At 42.0% G+C, this 22,618-nt stretch overlaps 1 protein-coding gene across 2 annotated transcripts in view; it reads right to left on the minus strand.

The window, feature by feature from the left end:
- The window catches only part of SH3RF3 (SH3 domain containing ring finger 3), a 244,511-nt gene that overhangs the window by 37,691 nt on the left and 184,202 nt on the right, over positions 1 to 22,618 (minus strand). For both annotated transcript variants that reach the window (XM_085053727.1, XM_085053719.1), the window contains exons 5-7: positions 10,319 to 10,419; positions 6,105 to 6,275; positions 2,600 to 2,850 (exon numbers count right to left, since the gene is read on the minus strand). In XM_085053727.1, coding sequence (XP_084909853.1) covers positions 2,600 to 2,850; positions 6,105 to 6,275; positions 10,319 to 10,419 — 523 coding nt within the window. The remainder of the gene's footprint in view (positions 1 to 2,599; positions 2,851 to 6,104; positions 6,276 to 10,318; positions 10,420 to 22,618) is intronic.

Raw genomic sequence — 22,618 nt, forward strand, 5'->3', positions numbered from 1 at the left:
GGCACCCATTAACAGGGACTGAAATGGTAGAGTGCCATTAATCATACTCACTAGGCCACCTGAGCATTTCTCCCAGGAGGGAATTTCATCTCCCAGCCTTATGCCCTGGTGTGATACAGAACATGATAGGCCAGTCATCATCAGATTAGCACCTCGAACGTTTTTATGATTCTCCCTCATGGTAGCTCCTTGTGAAACACTTTTTTACTAGTGTTGTTTAGAGCAAATTAGCTAAACTACCTTAAGCCAGTCTGTAACTTGATAAGACTTCACCATGTAGCATGAGGAAGGCCCTAAAAGTTGTTATTACGGACACCTTGAAGACTATTTTTACTATTAGTTATCATCTTCCCCTCCCAGGACTACCAAGAACATGCAGTGAAAATGCAATTCACTTCCAGAAAGCCAGGCACTAGTTATCTTGAAGTGATTCCCTCTTGATTTTCCCATTTGGAACCTGTGTGATAAGCAACCATTGCTATAAAAAATCTAATTTTCTGGGATGGTTAAGCTTGCAGGTCTAGGTTTTGAACTACTCTTTGTAGGGAGCAATGGCTTTCCTAAATTTAGAGGAAAAGCATACTTACAGAATTTCACTGCATGTACCTGGATGCAGAACCCCGATTTGATAATCATATTAGATACATGACCTCTTTCATGTAGGACTTGATGTCTCCAGACACAAAGGAAACATAAAACACAAGAAAGAGTAAAATAAATGGCCTGAGAAAAATCAACTCTGAGTAGAGCTCTCACATTTTATTTTGTAGTTTCATCTGCTTACTGTTACAATGTATGCCTTTGCTCTGGGATCTCTGGATCTGGACTGTGCTGCATCAAACATGCTATTAATTAGCAATGCTCACTGAAGGCTATTTTTGTTCTACACCACTCATATTTCATTTTGGGTGTATTCCTACATTAGTGGCCTTGTAGAAAATTGATTTGTTACTCATGTATATTGCAAGCCAACAGAAACGTGACTTGAATTCTGTGCCAGCTTGGCTCTCTTCGAAAGCTTTACCAAAAGTCAGTGCATTGACCTGTCCTGCAGGGGCTCTGGTCCACAGGATACTGGTGAGGACAGTCATTATAGAGACAATTGCTGATAATCATGAAAATTTCCTTTATTTATCCTGGCAAAGATTTATTTAATTAAAACAACAATCTCATGAACCTTCTGGAAGGGTTGGAAACTCCCTGCTTAGGAGGTTTTGGAACAGCTCCGTGGTCCCTGGATCACCGTGCCTGCCAATGCCTTGGCACTTTAGAGATGTCAGAGTGATCTGGAGGAGCAGTCTTAAATCAGGGAAGCTGCTAGAGGTGCAGCACAGCAGCACTGTGGAATGAAGGCGTGGGGCATGCCAGGTCTGTGGGGCAAAGCAATATGTCACCTCAGTTTTAGGGGAGTCCCCTGCCTGTTGACATGAGCACAGGAGGGACCAGAAGCACTGGAACACTTCCTGAGAGCTTCACCCAAAAGGGGACATTTTTGCCTTTGCACTGTGGAGCAGGAGACCTTTTGGAAGGGTGTGACTTGAGGGGAAAGCAGCACTTTTTGAAGTGGACAAAAAGAACATAAATGGATTATTCCCCAGTGTGACATGGATACTGTGTAAAGCCCTGCACTGTTTGTTGAGCAGAGAAGTCTCCACTGTTTGAGACTGAGATTCACAAGTGTTTGATTACGTTTTCTTCCCTTTGGTCTGGACTGTGTAGGAAGTGAGATTAGATGGTCATAATGGTGGCTTCTGGCTTCAAAAGGTATGAATTCGTGGCTTGCTCTGCAGGGTATTTCTCATTTGTGTTTGCTCTGTTTGTATCTAAGACCTCAGTTTTCAGCAGTCACACTCCGTACTGATCTGCCTTTGTAAATACAATGGCTCACATCCCCATAAAATATCAGAAACAAAATGTTTTAAATTTTGCTATAAAATTCCACCACAGGATTTACTTTTACTTTATTCAACATCAGAAGCTATTTAACATCAGGGAAAGGCGAATAAATTGTACTGCAGAAAATTGTGCTGTACATCAGAAAGGGAGCCTAGAAAGAACAGAGGCCCCCTGGTGCAAGAAGCTCTTATTCTCACTTCAAAAAGGTGGCAGCATTTTTCAGATCTTTTGCTTTATCACTAACACGGGGTCCCGTTCTGCCTAATAAATACCTTTCATCCCTGAAGCCCAGTGAAATGCTTCTTAATTTCAAGGCATGTGTTACTTGTTCTGTAATATGGGCAGTATTTTTTTGTCAGCAAGCCAACCGGACTCAGAACTGTTAATCTCCTCAGTATACAAAGTGCTTGCTTTCACTCAGATAAATTGTATAAATATTTGTAAACACTACAATCTATTTCAGCTGTAGCAGCAGAACAATCTGATAAACACAACGTGGTTCCCAGGGATCAATAGAAACCCATAAATATTACAAGCAAAGAAAACATACTTCATCACCAACGGACAAACTCCACATTGACCCGGCTGTGACTAAAGCGAGAAAGAAAGCTGTAGGGACGGGCCCATTCGAGAGGGTGGCACTCGAGGGGTGTCACATCCATGCCGCCAATGCAGGGCGGGAGGCAGCAGGGTGAGCACTTACCCATCTGCATGGCCCCGCGGGGCTGGCTGGCTGGCTGCTGCGCCGAGTACCGCAGGCAGTTATTCAGCTGCGGAGAGGCTGCCTGCAGCTGGGGATGCGTCTGAGGAGCAGTGATGGGAACGACTGGCCTGACAGCCGTGCTGGCATTGCTGTGACCAGCCACAATGGGGTGGATGGCTCCTGGGGCTACTTTTGTTGTTGGAGCTCCTCCAGCTCCGCTGTTCCTGGACTGCCCAGCTCCCACTGGCACCCTGCATGGAGACAAGTGCACGGTGTAAGCATGCTGCAGAGACCCCAATACCCAACCACAGTGCTGGTAGGTTCCCCTAGTTACTTAGGGGGTTCAACATGATACCCTGTCAGTTGTTAAAGTAAACTGAGGTATTGATATATGTTTATGTTTATAGGACCCAGTTACAAGCATGCTGGGGCATATTTTCACCCCTTTATCCTACAGGAAGAAGAGCAGGGTAAAAATAGAAAAGATAATTTTTCTCATCACTTTTTTATTACACTACATTTCTGTCTGAATAGTTTCTAGTAAAATCACAAATCTTAATTCAGAGGAAATGAGTATCTCCCAAATGTCATTTTGTGTGCCAGAGGCTATTTCATGTGGAGTGATAATTAAAACAGACTCAGAGATCTTTTCTTTGGACCAAACCTGCATATAGCCCTACAGGGAGAAACAAAGATGGATAACACCAAATCTGTGTGTGGCTATTGAAGAGAACTGAGAAGCAGCAGGCTTGACTGGCCTTGGCTTGGCTGAACACTCACCCTATTGATGTAACCAGCCCTAGCTTAGACTTGCTAAGGTAACGCAACAGGGGAAGGAAAGCAGTTGACCTGAATGAAAAAGAAATCCAAACAGTCATTGACGCCTCTCTCACTTCTCACTTTAACTGCATGCATAATTTGTATTTCACTTAAATGGCCAAGTCGACCTCAGAGGGAAGGGACAAAGCCCTTTCTCCTACGCATTGAGTTTTGACAAAAGCATGTCTTGATCCTCTTACCACTGAGCTAAAAACTCTCTGACCAGGACAGAAGGACACTGAGGAGGACAGAAGGAAACCAATGCACAAACTCAGCTGTTGCTCAGCAGCTCTTTCTCTGAGTTTCTCACTCAAGTTCCTAAATACTTTTCTTCCCCAGCTGTAGATGCCATGAAACAGATGGATCATTTTGTGCTGTTGTTCTCTTCTCCTGGGTTGCTTCTTGTGCCAAGGTCCTCTTCCAGGGAAGGACAGCACAGGGGATATGAGGCAGAACAAAGTAAGGTGGAGGAAATGGAAATGAGACAGTGCAAGGGTTTATCAAGAGAGGAGAGAATCACAGAAAAAGTGTAAGAGTCAGCTATGGGGTGTGGGACTGGGACAACCTCTGGGTCCCCAAGACTGTTGTGTGGGAACAGAGAGAGGAGAAGAGCAGAAAGGAGTATGCTAAACAGTCTGGTCTGATTCAGAGGGCACGAGTGACAGAAGAAATAACCCTAAGAAAGGAGTGGAAAGCCGAAAGAGTGAAATTCTGATGGAAGAAGAACAAAGCACAGGCTGGAAGATGTGGTCCAAAGTGCAAAAGATAGCTATCCCTTCTGCCCAATCCTCCCTTCACAGGAGGAAAGACAACACTGTGCTGTCATTGACTTGACTCATCTTATGGTGCAAGGTTTGACTGGATTGCATTTTGCTAAATGAATCTGATTTTTTCTTTTCTTCAATTTTTTTGATAAGCCTCCAGGTTGGGAAAAGCTGGGAATTCCACCAGATGGAAATCTTGACTGTCTGTCATCTGCTGTGAAGAGCTGGCAGGCTGGCAAGAAGGTTCAGCTGGAGCTGGCTTGGCCATCTGCACTAGATTGAGTTTGCCAGAAAAGCACATCTAACAGTCCACTGAGAGCTGTGTTCAGGCAAACATGCACACCAACAAGTACAGAAACTATCTGTGACTCCAACAGAGATGTATAGATGTTGGGTATGGCAGATCTTCTCTGCTGCCCTGTTCCTGTCTGTCCATCTGAAGGGTTTTGTTCTTTTTCCATCATGCTCCACTCACACACGTGTTATGGCAACTTATAAATCTAGTTCACTGGTACTAAAGTCACTTCTTTTCTTTTTGTAGGGAGTGGCAGAAGACCGTATATGAATCTAATCCTCTGCTTTGTTGTCAAAGGGGAACAAAGTATGTTGAAAGTAGTGCAAATAGGACATTTTGTTGCTATCAGATTTTTCTTGCTATTCTCACTGAGGGTGATTTGTACAGGAACTTAATTAGCACACAGGATCATAAGTATAGTCATAAAGCTGCTTTCAGGTTTTGTGCAAAGCACTTCTGCCCTTTAGCACTCCTCTGTCTTGTTCTAGTTGTGACATGCTGCATTTAATAAAGTCTTGCTGATTCAGATAAGCAATGTTTCAGCACAAACTTCCTTACTAATTAAGAGCTGAAGAGGCAAGGAGTGAAGGCAGCCAAGGGGCTCTCTAAAATGAGGTAAATACATTTAGGTTGATGAACAGTGAAGAACCAATGAATTCATATTTGGGGTTCTTTTACTGAAATGCAATATTAGGAGTGTCAGCCAGCTTAGTTATCGCCTTTTGATCTGTTCTTAACTTTTGGTCTTACTCAGAACACATACCACAGACTTGACGTAAACTGCAGATGGAACAAACCTGGATCAATTTTTCAAGATCAACAGTGTCTGAGTTGTGAGGTGCCCATCTCTGGAGAGGAGTCAAAGATAGTGGAAACAGTGTGCATGTGGGAGGAGAGACTGAGAGCACATGAGAAGGAGTAAGTTCAGTTTGCAAATCCACGGTTGCTCTAAAGGAGATACGGGCATACATATGCCAGCATTCACCTGCAAGGAACACGTGGGGCAAACAGTCTGGGACAGATTAACTTTATTCTCAGCTTTCAGACTATTTCAGAGTGGGCTCTAGATCAGAAACAACCTTTGATTTGGTGTTGTCTAATACCAAATTCTGACAAATGGCATTCCTCCACAAAAAGAACAGGCTTTCCTTTTCTCATCTTCTGCAACTGAGGCGGGAGTAGGTAAAATCAGACAATTTACTTAACTCTCCTACCACTTTGGAATTTTAACAGTTCAAACATTAGTCCAGATACAAACCATTCCAGATCTTTGTTTTAAGAAGAACAAAATTGACATGAGGAGCTTCTGAAAAGTGAGACACAAGCATTCCTTATTTTGTTACATGTCCAGTAATTTTAAACAACAAACTCATTAGCCAACAGATTCTTTACAATAGTTAAAACCTGAGCTTATCAGTGATTATAAATGCCATCATCTAATGCAACTAGTGTAATCTCCTGAGGACATGGATAACTCCAGTGCTACAACCAGCAAGTCTCATTACTGAAGCCCGCAGTGCCACCAGAGAATTTCTGGAAGGGGCAATGTGATTTGAAAGCAGAGCTACATTGTTTTTAGCACCCTCCAGAATCCCTCTCAGCCCCAGTACAGGCCAGTGGTCCTCACCTTGAAACAGGTGTCACGTAGTTGCCTGGGAAGACACCGGACATCCCGCTCCTCAGAGAGGTGCCCTTGAACCAGCCGTCCTGGCACTTCTCAATGACGCGGTACATCTCCCCTTTGCGGAGCTCCAGCTCATCGTTCTTCTGAGGCTTGTAGGCATACAGGGCTAGGTAGCTGTGAGGAGAAGTCACACAGGGAGAAAGCACACAGATGGCATCAACCACCACTTGTCCTGCTCCAACTCCAGCCCCTCAGCGCAGAAAACAAGCAGAAGCACTGTTCAGAAGTTGTAGTTAAACAGGGACATCATTGCAGGCTGCTTCACAAACAAGGAAGGGCAGAGACTGGTTTCTAAGACAATAAGGGAATAACTAATCAGAGTAAAAGGTAGTATAGAAGTTGAAAGTTGATGAGACATTCTTCTCACTCAGGGCACAACCAAAGCAAAACACTGCCACAAAGCAGCACCCAAGTGAAGGACTTAGCAATTACAGAGACAGCCAGAGTAAAAGGAACTCAAGTAAGAGGGCTCTGCAAATCTTAGCATTTGGAAGAAGTATACATTCATATACTTCAGGGTGGGATCCACCTCTGTTGTGGTGTTGAAGAAGAAACTTTTCTTACGAGTAGGCTATTTCAAAAGCTTTTCTTGCAGCTTTCTTGATGCTGTATGTGCTGGCCAGGTATAGAAACAACACACCAAATGTTCTGATCTGGTATGGTAATTCTTGTACTATGTTGGTAAAACAAAAAGTGAGAAAGGACCACATTTTGCAGGGCTTTTTTTACTTAAGTAAGGGAAGTAGTAGAATTTGGTTTTGGACGTCTTGCTTGCAAGTATTCTAATAAATCTTTAATACAGGATCCAATATGTAGAATTTTTATTTATTTAATTATAGCTTTTATTTATTCCCTTTGTTTAGAATCTTTCTATGTATCTCTCTTTTGTTCTTCTGTTACTACTTCAGGGATGTGTCTAGTGTTGTGAAATGACTACAGCTTAAAATCCCTACAGATACTCTCTCTGTTTAGAGAGCTCTTTGTTGAAAATTAAGAATGATTGCTTGCACTTTGGGAAATAATGGAAAGTCGGGATAGAATAGCAAGAGTGCACACACAGAACAACACTCTCTTTGTAAATACCAGGGTTTTTTTTGTACTGTAGCTTTTCTACAGATGCAAAAAGGGATTTCTGGTAATTCTTGATTAAGGTTGTGCCTTCTTGAGTTTTTTTATTTACTTGTGATTTACAGGCAGCGAAGCTAGAGAAATGAGAAAACAGAGAAAGTGCATTTACACTACAAAGTGCGGCAGAATGCTCTTAGGCTCAGGGGTGGGTGAGAAGAGGCTTGCTGTCCACCTTATAGCAGTGAACCAGAGAAAAAATCAAAACTATAGCAGTTGTGATTGTAGATTTTCAGCCAATAAAAATGATACATGACTTTTTACTTCTGCTCTCCAGGAAATATAATTGAGGAATAAATTCTGTTATTTTTCTTGATTCTACTCCTTTATTGTACCAGTAGATTTCCTTATTATTGTTCTGAAGGTAGTAAATAAACGGCAGTAATGAGCAGAATATGAAATATTTGGTAACAGCTCCTTGGGGAATGCTTAGGCTGATGTGCCTGGCTCTGTTTACCACGTGCATGGGGTACAAAGACCTAATCAGAAACTGTATTTTGTTAGTCAGGAGATGGGAAAAACATCCTTTGTTTAGCCTATATAATCAGGTGGTCTTGAGCAGGTCTGTAGCAGTTCACCTGATGGAAAACATGAGGCTACATAGGATCTGAAGAACATTAAAATGCACCACCCTGACAAGAAGAAAGGTTGCATGCTTCAGTGCTAATCCTTAACACTGTGCTCTGCACGGACATAACAGAAAGTGCCAGACTGCACTCACTCGAGGGAGCAGAAAGTGTGGCTTTGACCATCCCTTTTGAAATTGCTGTTTACACAGGGCTCAGATTCAGAAGCTATGGGTAAAGCAGGTGGTCAGGGATAGAGCATTTTAGATAGACTCACTTAGCCTTTTTACCTGAGGGGCTACATGTAATTATGTAATTTACAGGTGGAGATGCTGGAAGAAGGTGGAAGGAAAATTACCCTAAGTGGATCATAGGCTGTTGTGCCTTGCAGCTATCTTCACCTATTCCTACAAGTTTCTTTCCCTTCTCTTCTCTCCTACTAGCTTGACCCAGCAAATTCCCCCAAATCAGCCACCAGTAAGTCTGAATATACAATATCACAATGAGTATAAACATCCTCCAGACAGAGTATCAAAATCCTTGCAGAGACTAAAACAAGGTGTACAACAGCCCAGAAAGGATACCATACCAAAGCAGACCTATCTCTGTAGGGCTAAAGTGATGAAAGCTTGTGTGTGACAACCATCTAGGGTGACCCTGGGACAACAGAAGTGATCAACACTTTCTTTGTGGACTGGGTCCCACCATATATGTGAGGCAGTGAGGATGCCCATCCCTGGGGGTCTTCTCTTTAGTTGCAAAGAGGCATGGGGTTCTCCAAACCCAGCCTGCATCCACAGGGGCAGGATGTCTCCAAGCCCACCCTGTGGGCAGGCATAAACTCAGTTTCTGGCTGAGAGGGGGCTGTGGGAGAGCTGAGGAGATGCTTGTGCTCATCCATGGCTGAAAACAATTTGATTGCAGACAGCTTCCCTCCCCAGAAATTGTTTCTGGGTTTTTCCTCTGGCAGGAAATCAGGTCTAGTGGTCCCATTTGCTGAGGATGATTTTGCCTTAAGCCAAAGTCTTTGGATTTGGACACATTTCACATTTCTCTAGATTTTAGGTGTGAAACTTCACCAGCTAACTCTGTACAGCCTAGAAGAAAGTGTTAAAACAACAATCTGAAATCTTGCAAAATGTAGTATCAAATTATTCTGGGCTATGTGAAACAGTGAAGCTAAGGGTTAGGGAGTGGGACCTAGAAGAACACAAAATGTTTATCAGAAGTGCCCTAAAAAAAGGTCTAAGTGAGAAGGTAGCTTATGTTCTTGGCCTTGGGTAGCTGCCTGTGACTCTGCTTATAACGCAGAAGCCCCAGGGCTCTGTCTAGAGTTGCACCTCCCCACTACTGCTACAGCTTTCAAATAATGCATCCTCTTTGACTGGAACTTGGCTCACAAATGCAAAATGACAGACTGGATTACAAGGCTGCTTCACAAGGGAGATGACAGGAGAAGCATGGGAGGGAGAAGGGGAGGCTTGCTGAGGCATGGAGTCAGGGGCATTGCCAGAGAGCTGGAAAATGTCCTGATTCAGCAACTAGGTACTGCAGATTATGCCAGTTATTGCTTTCTAGTCAGGGAAAAGCTTGAAATAAACATGTGCCTCACTATGTGCCACACAGGCTGCGCAAGGTGACCACAGGGTGATGATGAGACCTCTCTGTTGGGCATTCAGTGATCTGTGGCATTCCTCAGGTATAAAGATCTCAAATTTATTTGCTTCTGTTCCAGCCCCACCTATTGTTCTTAAAGAAGATCTTCTCTGTTATTTTTAGGATTTTATTTGTGAATTCAGACCTTGTTTTAGCCATATCATAAACCCCAAAAACATGGATGTGCGTGTGTGTGTGTGCGTGTGTGTGTGTGTGTGTGTGTGTGTGTGTAGTTGTCCTGCTTTTACCAGATATATGCGTTGAGAGGAAAGGGTTCAGTAGTTTAACTAGACAGGTATCAGATAAACCAACCAGGCTAGGAGAGACTTGCTATAATGAAGTCTGCTCCTTTTGTTCTGTAAACCTTCTATTAATCTACGCACTATTCAGCAAGACCATGTGCCCCAGATGTGAAGTTCATTTATTTGTTCATTTGTTCATTCATTGTTATGGCACTTCTGGTTAATGATGAATATATCAGGGGTATGACTGCATGGGACTCCACCTTTATAAGAACTTTAAATGAAGGAAGATTTTCTTTAGCTCAGATGTATTCAGTTTGCTTTACAGTGATCCATACAGCTACAATAAATAAAGTCTAAAAGGATTCACACAGAAAGGGAGAAGTCTTGCCCTTCTCTAACAATTTTTCAATTTCCGCAGGGGTTGCCTCTTGTTTGAAATTGCAATCTCTCTTTTCTCAGAATGCAGCTGAGCTGAGACTTGGGCATTCAGATTTCAAGTAGACACACTTACATACACACACAATTGGATACAAAGAGTACACAGCGACTGAGATGAGCTGCTTACATATTGAGGGGGAGCTGGACCTTCGGTGGTGTTCCCTGATCTCCAATTATTGCACTTGTCCTGGGACCAGCCACTGTGGCTGTTCCAATCAAAGAGGAATCCTGAAAATACACAAAGAAGAACACACAAAGTTTTAGATGAAGGCCATCATTTCCTAAATTGCTGTGGGGTGAAAGCACAGAGGAAAAAATCACATATTTTAAAAATTCCTAGATATACTAATTTCATGATATTGCATTAAAAAAGACATATTCTAGCCTTACACATTCTAAAACTTACACATTCTAAAACTATTTCTGACACAAAGGATTAGTAGAATTTCCATGTACCTGTCAGAGAAATTTTAGTTGTATGTTGTATGCACATCTTAAAAGTTTTGGAATATAAAACTACTTGACTGCTTTGTAAAGTCAGCTCAGCATGTACATCTCTGAAATAGTACCTTCTCTGATAAAAGTAACCTTTTCCCCTCAAAAACTTGTTTTTAAGTTGGTACTTTTGGTTAATGGTTATGGATCTCTGGAGAAGAAGATACTATTCAATTTCCAAAAAGCAGTCTCATTTCTAAATACTCTTTTTATCATCAGAAATATTCTTCTCCTTCAAAAAGCAATGACTACCCAACCCTAAACTTTCTCTGAATGGAGAAAGTATTTCATTCCACTTTTACCCCAGAAAATAAATCTCCACTCTCATATAGACAGCTGGACAGATCTTCTCCAGCTATTAATGTGAAAGGCAATTCTAAATGTAATCATTCATTTCTCAAAGCTCAATGCTCAGCCAAATTATGTAGGGCAAACTCTTTGAGTTGTCTCACCAAAGTCCTCATTCATCTATGTCAAAAATGAATCCTGATTGGAAACTTCTCCTGAACTAATTCCAAGGCCTGTAGCAACAGATCTTCACTGTAGATAGGGCAGAGCCGGGCTGATGGGACTTGTAGTGGTTTACTTGAGCAAAAAACTTCTTTAGTAAGTGCAACCATATGCTGTATGCATGTCCATATGCAGAATGGCTATACTAAGTAGAAACCAAGTTTACACACAAATTGCAGGTTCAGGCAGAGTGTGTTACACACAGCAGAGATTCTGAGCAGTTCACAGCCCTCCACTACAGCTTTTCTGTTTCAAAATTCTATCTAACACATAGTAAATATTGATTTTTGGAACACAAACATAGGGACAGTTTTTGCACTTAAAAATGACACTGAATTAAACCAAGACACAGAGTTAAGCCAAGACACACACTGCTACTTAATTACTGGATTTCAAGGTTACCTCATTCCAAAAAAGCCACATAATTATTAGTGTTCTGTCTTGACAGTGCTTTGCTGAGCAATATTGCTTTTCTGTGTATGAACACAGCATCATTAGAAAATCGTGCAGCAAAACATGGAGACACTGCACTGTGATTCCATAGCTTTTGGCAAAAAGCAGCAAGATGTCTCATCTCTCATCAACATCTACACTCAATCATGAAGTTGTATTGACAAGTACATCTCATTTTTCTCATTATTTTCTCTAACTTTCTGGCTGCTTCCTCAAATAAAGAAGGATCCAGGCAGCTCTTGGTCCTATGTGTAAAAAGCAAGCATTCTTTCCAGCTCTGTGACTAAAGCTTTATTAATGCTGCCTGTCATGTCAGTGAGCTAGTATCAACTTACAGAAAAAACACACACACTCACTAAAAAATTTAGGGATAGCTGGAGAATGATCCCTCATTTGTTATGTTGAGCTGGCTAATGGGGTTTTAGGGATTGCAGAAGATGTTGGGCTGAGACACCTGGCAGCTGCTTCATCCAAGAGGAGAGAAATCAACCAGTTCAAACTTCATGTTGTGCTACCATTGTGTGCCTGCTCTGAGCTAGAGAAACTGTCTCTAAGAAAACAGAAAATGCATCAGTCCCCACCTTTCCTTGCTAGGAAAAAAAAAATTATTTTACTTCATGGACAAAACAGACCTGAATGAACAGCCTCAGGGTGCAACTGTACAGGCAGAGAAGATCACAGCAGGAAAGGACAGGACAGAACATAATGGAATAGAGTAGAATAGAATATTTATGTTGGAAGTGACCTGCAACAAGTATCTAGTCTAACTTCCTGACCACTTCAAGGCTGACCAAAAGTTAAAACATTTTAAGGGCATTGTCCAAATGCGTCTTAAACACTGACACATTTGGGGCACAAACCACGTATCTAGGAAGCCCGTTCCAGGGTTTGACCACCTTCTCAGTAAAGAAATGGTTCCTAATGTCCAGTCTGAATGTCCTGTGGGAGCTTTGAACTATTCCCCTGCATCCTGTCAGTAGGACATGAGTGAGAAGAGCTCTGCACCTACCTCTCCACTTCCCCTTCTCAGGAAGCTGTAGAGATATGCCTCTCATCCTGCTTTTCTTCAAGCTACACAAACCCAGAGTCCTTAGCTGTTCTTCACAGGACATTCCTTCCAGCCCTGTCCTCTTCTGGATGTGTTCAAGGACCTTCACATCCTCCTTACCTGGTGGGGCCAGAACTGCACAGAGTGCTCCATGTGAGGCCACACTGAATACAGTGGGACAATTTTGAGTGACTGGTGATGTTCTGTTTGAAGCACCCCAAGGACAGGGTTTGCCCTCTGGGCTGCCAGAGCTCTCTGCTGACTCACACTGAGCCTGCTGTCCACCAGCACCCCCAGATCCCTTTCTGCAGAGCTGCTGTTCAGCCACTCCTCTTCCAGTTTATTCTTGTGCCCAGCATTACTGAATCCTAGGTGGATCAGAATCCAACATTTTGACTTGTTACATTTCCTCACATTAATCATTGTCCAATGCTTCAGTGTATCTACATCCCTCTGCAGGGCACCTTGTCCCTCAAAAGAGTCAACAGCGCCTCCCAGTTTGGTATCATCAGCAAACCTGCTAGTGGAGCATTCAACTCCTGCAGCCTGATCATTGATATATATGTATATATGTATATAAATATATGACAGAACTGGCCCTTAAACTAAACCCCAAAGAATGCCACTGGTGACCTGTCAGCAGTCAGCTGTAGCTCCATTCACTACAATCTTTTGAGATCTGGCCTTTGGCCAGTTCTTCACCCAGTGCATCATGAATCCACTCATCCCATGGCTGGGGAACTTGTCCAGAAAGATGCTGAGATACAGTATCAAAAGCTTACTAAAATCTGTATCCACTGCATTCTCTTCATCCTCTAGGCAGGTGACCCTGTTATAGAAAGATATCAAATCAGTTGAATGGGACTTCTCTTTTATGAACGCATATTGACTGCTCCTTATGCATCATACTTTAAAAGTCTTTCAGTAATACCCAGTATAATCATGTTCATAACTTTTCTAGAAACTGAGGTTAGATTAACAGGTCTGTAGTTCCCTGGGTCTTCCCTCATGCCTCTTTTTGTAGTAGAGAGTAACACTGTCAAGTTTCCAGTCAGCAGGACCTTCCTAAACTTCCAAGACCTTTGAAAGATGACTGAGAGGGGTCCTACCAGAACATTCACTGGCTCCTTCAGAACTCTTGGATGAATCACATGAGGCCCCATGGACTTGTGAACATTCAGCTGATACAGCTGGTGCCTTACAATTCCAGTGTCCACAAATAGAAAGTCACTCTTCCCACACTTGTGGTCCTCCAACTCAGGGGAGTGGGAAGCTGAAGGTCTATTAAAGACTGAGACAAAATTTGCATAGAATGCATCTGCCTTTTCTTCATTCCTGTCAGTCAGATGACCACCTTCACCAAGTATCAGTCCAATATTTTCTTTAGACCTCATCTGAAAAAAAAACCCCCTTTTTATTTGAAACAACACTGTCCAGTTTCAACTCTAATTGAGCTTTGGCGTTTCATGTCTTCTCCCTGTGTAAATGAACCACAGGTCTGTATTCAGATCCCTGAGAAGACTAACCTAGCTTCCAGAGGTCATACAGTTTCTTTCTCCTCCTGACCTACACAAGGAGCTCCCTGTTTAGCCAAGCTTTTCTTCTGCTCTGCTAGCTTGACTTAAACAGGGTGAAGTTGTCTGTTCCTGTGCTTCTGAAAGGTGAATCTTCGAGACTGACCAGCACATGTGGACTCTTAAGTCCTTAAAAGTGGATTCCCAGGGCACTCTGCCAAATAACTCCCTGAATAGCACAAAGTTTGCTCTTATGAAGTCCAGGGTAGCAACTCTGCCATCCTTTTTTGTCTTTACAGTAAATATCTTAAACTCAGCCATTTCATGAACACTGTCACCAAGACAACAACCTGTGGTCACATCCCTCATGAGTCCTTTATTCACAAATAGCAAGTCCAGGAGGACATCTTTCCTAGCTGGCTCACTAAGCATGAATGATAAGCAGTATTCTCCTATAAACATGAAGAATTTCCAAGAGTCATCACAGAAGTATGATATTTCCTGTTCATGCCTGGGAAGTTGAAATCTCCCGTAAGGACAAGGGCTGCTCATCCAGAGAGTTCTCCTGATTGCCTATAGATTATTCTATAATCCCGGCTGGGCAATCAGTACTAAACAGCCTGTACAACATCTCCTTTGTTTTCCATTCCCCTAGTCTTCACCCAGAGGCTCTTCATCACATCACCACTAACTACGAGGGCTGTGCAATCAAACCACTCCCTTACTTACAGCGCCATACCTTCCCCTCACCTGCCCTGCCTGCTCCTCCTGTAGCCTGTAGCTTTTGGTGCCAGCACTCCAATCACGGGATTCATTCCACTAGTAGCAACGATATCCAGCTCTGAGAGCTGACCAGTACTTCATCTTTTTTCCTAAGACACATGCTACCCCTTCCTCAAGCTCCCATGATCCTCCCTCTGCACACTGCAGCAGTCTGCAGAGGTGCAGCTACCCCAGCCTGGAGTGGCCACTGCAGGCACCCTGGGCTGAGCCTGACTGACTCTGCAGAGAGATGAGCTCAAGCCCAGAGAGCAGAGCAGCTGTCAAAGCATCATCTGTTTGCCTGTTTGCACTGACAATGGGGCCTTCTGGGTCTTCTATATTACTGAAAGCATGATCTCAAGTGCTTTCCATTATGCTTGTACTAACATAGAGTCCAAGGGATTAGGAAATCATGTAACTGCCATTCAGTGTTGCTAGATGACAGTGTTGCTTTCTTCCCTTGAATAATCCCAAAGATATCACCACACTTCTGTATATATCTATCTACCTGACATTCAGTTTCTTGCCTACATCTGGTTACTTCAATATTACTGCATTTGGTGCCAGCCTGGCACCTACAAACCATTCATTTTTGCCACTTTGCACAGCCTAGTATCCTGTGCATCCAAACTCTAAATCAGTGCCTGCTTCCTGATTGTGCTCTGGTTTTTCTTTAGCCGCTCTCCCCACAGGCTTTGACATGACTGTGTCCTTTCCAGTCTGTCTATGACCCTGCTTTTCATCATCAGGTTTTACTCCACAGCACCTGCTGTCCTTCCACACATTAAATTCAGCACCTCTGCTCACATCTTGGCATTTACTGTCACACAAGTATTCTGCTCTGTAGCTTCATGTGTCTCTGTGCTCCTTGCTGAATTCTCTCAGTGGCTGTTTGATTGCTACTATGCATCTGAATGTTCATCAGCTTTGCATTTAAAATACAGTTCCTGACACAGTTGAGGTGAAGGCTTTTTAAGCAGCCTCTTTCAAGGTCCTGTTGTCTCTTGTATGTATCACTAATTAGCTCATATTTTAAAATACAATATTGCTAGATTATTTTGCAAGTTAGTATTTGCAATAAGATTTTTGTGAAAGAATAACCTCTGATTTCTTTATACTTTTGATTACCTGTGTTGAAAGTTTACCTTTCTACTCTTCATTCGCACAGTTTTATGTGCATCTCTCCAGCTACTGGTAATACCAATAATCCTCCTGGAGAACACAGCAGGCCTTTCTCCATCACAGCTGGTAGCAGGACTTAGTTCTCTTTCCTTCTTTATTTAGCTCTGGAGCCAGATTGTACTTTTGCTATTGTGATCTAAGGAACAAGGTACTAAACATGTTCTCCTTTCCTCGTCATCTGCTCAGGGGAATAGGAATCCAAGACAATGCTCTGATTTTTTTTGTTCTCTGATTTGATACTTTTTGGGAAGTCTGTATGCCACATCCTTGCTTTCTGATGGCATGTCCCTACATGATCTGTCTTCCTGTGGCACCAGACACACAAATAGAGCCATGCACAGACATGACACAGGGAGGGCTCAAACACTGCAGCGTTTGTGCCTTAATCCTTCTTCCATCTCTGCTACTCAGCATTATTAAAGCCTTAAAGGTAGGAAATGTCTCTGACAGCCAGGATTTTAAGGGGCACGTAGGCACATACTGATAAAAACAGGCACCTTGCAGAGTTTTCTCAGGGAGGCATTAAGTACTTCACTGCCTGATTCCCACAGATTTTATTGCAATTTAGGTAATAGGAGTCACTTCTGAAAATACCATTGGTGCTCCTCTCTATCCTTTTGAGCCTCTAATGCCTTTAAACATTTGGTCATTGAATTTCCAGACATGACCTGCTGGGTAATCACATGTGGCACACCTCCTGATTAGGAGGCCATCTACTCTAATGGTGGCATGTAGTTTTCTGAACCAGATGCTGCCAACCCTGATCCCAATTACTTAGGCCACTGAACAGCCAAATCTGACTTCTTCATGCTCCCACTTCAATCTGGCATCCTCCAAGCATCACTTACCACTGTTTCAGCTCAACAGCAACAGCTCTTCCTCTGGATACTACAGACCCAATGCCAGCCAGCAGGGAAAAGCGGCTGCACAAAGGGGGGCTGAAAGCCACCTCCGGATCCTTCTGTGCTAATTTCTGCTTCTTTGTGACCACTGGTAGCACAGCAACACCACCTGTACTGTGGAAGGCTAAACCTTGAGTAGAGCTCCCAGGCTATACACACAGGCACAACGGTGCTGCATGACAGGTATTTCACTCCCAGCTCATGCTGTGCCCTGTTTTTATCACCAGCTGCTCTGGCGTAGTAGGTGATTATGTACCCACGGTCGGGAGAGTAATATAAAAGGACTCTTTGCTCTTTTTTTCTGTAAACACAACAGCATCCTTATGACCACTGAAACACAACTCCCCCCCAAAATATTACTGACAAGCCCAGAGAGACCAGGAAATTAAAGGTAATAACTACTCATCTGGGCTGAAACATCTCAAATTCATTCCCTTTCTCTTTTCCCGTCCATACGTCTATGAAAGCATAAGAATTACTAGTTTGGACTTCCAGCATAAATTATATTTTTCTTTCCCTTGCAGATTTACTTTAGATTTTCACCAGTACTTTAAGGCCACATTTGTGGTTTAACTTGAAAAGACATGGTGCCTGTAGGGATTAGTGAAGTGCCTTGCAAAAGCAAGGGACTCAGTCTTTGAGCGGAACAGAAGTCAAAAAGACAGCGATAAAACTAGGAACAGAGCACAGTGATATTGCAGGTTGCAGTAGCCTTCACTGAAAAATAATTGTTGCTATCAGATGCATGTTTTTATCATCTAGAAAATCACCAACCAGAATTCTCAGTTATGACTTCAAAGAAAATCCAGAACTGTCTCACCACAGGGCACTTATCACATTCATTAATTCTCACGAAAAATTCTTTTGATGTCTTGAATGCATATTTACAGCTTGCTTTAAATTTCTCTTTAATATTACTTTAAAATAAGAGAAAAACACCCACTCAACTCCCATAAATTGACATACCATCCTCTGGAAATATTATAAAAACAGGCTAATGGTCTTTGAGGTTCCTGTGACTCGTTTCTCTAATTTGCTGACTCCATAAAACAATGACTGTGGCAATCACTCTGGACCTTAATGGTCCTAGAAATAATGTATTAGCACTTAATGCGTGGTTGTGCCACCAAGTATTGATGGAAAGTGTTACATGCAAGATCAAGTAGCCTCATCAAATGCTAATTATCAAAGTGGGGGTTAGAATGGACTTACCAGTTCTAGAGGAAGAATTTTTATTCCATAACGGTGTGTGTGGAAAACAAATAAATGAGGAGGATAACAGCTGCAGCTGCATAAATAGCTGCATAAATACCCAGTTCCTTCCTGCAAAAACTGGAGCTAAATTTATATGATCTGCTGAGGGGTTCTTACAACCTCTAAGTATCTGTGGCTGTGGATGAAGGTGAGGCAGAGGTACAGTATTATGCCAGTTTATTCTAGCACCACATTGGCCCTGATTATGTTTGGCTTGTAATAGACCAGAAACTCTAGACCATGTCATCTCTCAGTAGCTCATACAGCTATGCAGAGAGCTGGAGAAGTCAAATAAATTAATTTCCTGAGCTTTCATTTCCACTGTCCTGCAATCTAATGATGCCTGAAAGTTGGAAGTAAAAAACTCCCAAATATTTTTGTCATTTTCTTCCAAAGATTAATCTGACATTACCATCCATAAAAGCACTGATTATTCTGGCTTGCAGCTTCTCAGTTCCCCCCAAATGAGGACTAATTAAGCATCCTGTGGATGAGCATCATGAGAATTATATTTTATTCAGCCTTGTTTCTCTCAGACTAACCCCTTCAGCACTGAACACCAGGTGCTCCCCATCACAAGGTTTTAAATAGGTTTATAGTGAATAGTTTCTTGCCATTCTGGGATCAAAGAACCTGAAAAATCAAATGCAGAGACACAGGAATGCTTCAAGTGAAAGCTTGGCCTGTAAAAGATGTTAATTTAATCCCACACTCATAACTGTCTTTTTGATAACTGTTTAACAAACTCATCAGGATCCTGTACAATGGCTCCTGTAGGAAGTCCCTCTCCAGAGAGAAAATAGTGGTAAACAGATAAACAAAACCTCCAAGCAAACAAAAAGAGGAAAATCCACACTTTAGCAATTTCTGCCCAAATGTCATATATGTACACAAAGCATGTGCTGGATGAACAGGATTTTGTGGTACAGTGTAAATACCAAGATTGTCTCACTTGCTTTTGAGACTTCCAAACCAGTAGTTGACAGGCAGGTACTGCAAAGCCTCAGGATTAGCTGTGTGTAAAAATTATTTCAATGGCAAAGTGTTTTCGGGTTGCTACCCTGAGGAGCATCTGGGAAGAAAAAAATTGTTTTTCTTTTACAGGCAATGGGATTTCATGCACAGTTGAAAAACCCTTCTAAAGCACAGCTTTCTCTTCCTAGATCCTGTGAAAAATAGGTTTTGTGGCTCTTGAAAAATCTTTCAAAATGTATTTGTGATTAGGGATATTATAGGATAAAGACAAGACACTGTCTCTAACCTGGTAGTTCCCTAAAGACAATTTTGCTTTGACCTGGATTCCTGGTAGCTTATGTAATCAGTCCATAGACTGAGTCAAATAATGTGTCTCATTTGAAACAGTTTTGAAAAATAATGTAATATAACCCAATATGAACAGAATATATTCAGAGACCTATTGATATCCAAAAAAAAAAAAAAGCTACTTGCATTCCTGCATAAAACTTCCTGTTTAAAAGAAGTTAACTCCTTCCCACCTACAATTCCCCCCACCCCCCCAAGATAAAGCTTTTTAGAATAGGCACTGTATGGAACCAATTATAAATAACTGATAATAGAATTGGAAATGTACAAAGACGATTAATAGTTTAGTTTAGACCTTAGCAAAGGCTCTCATGCATTTTTCATGACATATTTTTATCTAAGTGATAGAAAGAAAGGTTGGACCAACATTTCTTTTCTTTTGCCATTTTGACTGGTGCAGCCTCCTGAAATAGCTGCCCTTGGTTTCACCTGTCTCACTCTCAAGTCCAGTTGTCATTCACAGCCAGCAACAGAGCAGGCTGGATAGAATTTGGACTCCAGGCAGCAGCTGAAAAATACCTGAATTTGACTTATTTTCTCAGAGCCTGTTGTGCACTTGAAAATTCAAGGTTCATTTTTAGTCTCTGGATTTTAGGTATAATCTGTATGCCTCTCATGGTCAGCACATTTAGGTTATCAGCCAAGGCTCAACCAGAGTTCTGCTATTACATTTTCTCAGCTAAAATTCAGCACTTCTAAATAACTGATAAGGACACACTTCCAAATGATTTATATAGCAAGACATTTCAAGGAACATTTTTCATTTCAAATACTGTCACTCTTTGGGATTGGGAGCGTGCAAGACATTGTTCTCAGCTTTTCCTGAACATGTGTCCTCTGGTTAGGAGCTTGTACTAATACTTGCAGATACAGATTGACTTCTTGTGCATGGTGATGAGTTGCTCAAAACACATACAGAAGTTCCTTCTGTGGAGAGGATCCTTTCTTCCTCACTCAGCTGTTACCCTGGTGTGCACAAAGCCGTACTTCATTATTCATGAGACCCTTTTTCTGTTAAAATCCAGGGGATTTTGAGCAGTACTGACCTATGACCTTTTCAACTAGCAGGGACGAATAATTCATAAGGTGTGAAAATGGAAGCAAGACAAGCCATCTGAGGCCTAGGCGTGATTACTTTCCAGGGGGACCTTCCCCACTCCCCAAGGAGTCTCAGTTACAAACTGCTCCTCTGCACCCAACAACCTAATTCAGCTTCAGCTCCATCATAGGCCTGCAATCTACTACTTACATCTTCAATAAAAATCCATTTTGCCAGTATGATACGACATTCTGCATGATGGACAGACACTATTACCTTTCAGATGGAGATCTTAAATTTAATGAGTGATGCTCAGCATGCAGCAAAAAGCATACAAGCAAATTTAGTTGCAGGCAAAATTTGGATTCCAGTATTGACTCTTCTAAAGAAATTAAATGCTTTATATCCTGGTTGTTGTGGAATTCCAGTCACTATTTTATGCAGCTGAGGTGACTTGAAGTTAATTCTTCTACCTTCCAAGCATCCCTAAGTTTGCAGTCAATGAAGATGCTTTTTAAGACTATCATTCATTTCAAAATACATCTTCGCTTTTGCAAAACAGCTGAGTTGGTTCTGCGTAAAGAACAATGAACACATTATGGAAGGCCAGTAGTCTTTGATTATTAAATTAATGATATGCAGAACTGCTTTCAAAACATGTGATTTCATAGTCTGGTCTGCATGTCAGTGCACAATATGTAGAAATCTGTGCCCTCCTGGAGGCTTATAATAGTTTAACGACTCATAAAAACAAAAAACATGTCAGCTCAGTGTAGAAGTCTGGTTTCAATTCACAAGAATTGACAAAAACCACAAGAATAAAGTATTACGCATTAAATAACTTCTAAGGGGTGGCATATATGCTACATTTACTGAAACATGTAAAATTTGCACCTAAATTTTAAGTTCCTGCAGTAACTTAGGCAGTAAGCCCTAGATGTCTCTGTTTCTTCTCAAGTCAGCAGAGAGAAAGCAGGTGCTTGAGATGTAGGTGCCTCAGGTCTACAAGGAAAACGGATGCCTGTTTTGAGGAGATTGTTTCGCTGGGCACCAGCTGGCTGCCTTGAGGTAGGGGACTGGATTTGTTTCAAGAACTCCTGTAATTGAATTCTGCTTGTTCAAAGGACAGGCTATGAGAAAACTGTGTTGAACTTTTTCAAAATTTAGAATTCCCCTGCAAGCTAAATACTAATACTGATACGTTCCAGGCAAACTCATACTACTAAACTGAACAAAATTCTTTATTTCTCTTTATGAAGAGTTCTCTTAAACAAACAATGAAAAAGTGCCTGGAAATTTCAAGGACAGGATATAAGGGACAGGACAGGACAAGGACAGGACAATAAACCAAATTTACATTATCATTAAAAAAAAGAGGTATAAATTTGCTAGATACTGAAATGTACATTTGTTATTTCCCCTATAAGAAATAAGCTTTGGCTGATTTTGCTGTTGCAACTTAGCAAGAGCCTGAGATGGTTACAGAGAGAACCACTCAAGGGCTGTGACAATGACATGCAGGGCAGAGAGGTTCCTCTTCAAGCAAGGAAAGAAAAGGTGAGACATCTTCCTGCAGCAGAGCTCACTGGTGAGTTTGGCAGCTACATGCACAACCTCCCTACCAACTTGCCCATGCTCTCACCAATGCCCCTGAGCACTTCTGAAGCAGCAGTAGAATCAGTTTGCAGATTTGTCAGGATGTCAAACCCTGAACAAGACATACAGAGCATTTACCTTAGAAATGCCAAATGCATTTTAGAGCAAAAAGATCTGAAGACAAGCTTCTCACTGCCTTGAATGCCTTGATGTAAGAGCTCATGGGACCCATTGTTTATGCTACTCTGGCTGGCGTTCAGCCATGTGAATAAAAGAAAAGTGCTGAACTGATTTTCTGTCTAAGGCTGAAGCATCATTAATTGCTTCAGAGCCATGTCAGGTCTTAGGA

This window comes from Lichenostomus cassidix, chromosome 1, assembly GCF_008360975.1.
Source record: "Lichenostomus cassidix isolate B80296 chromosome 1, HeHo_3.0, whole genome shotgun sequence".
In the NCBI taxonomy this organism is placed as follows: domain Eukaryota; kingdom Metazoa; phylum Chordata; class Aves; order Passeriformes; family Meliphagidae; genus Lichenostomus; species Lichenostomus cassidix.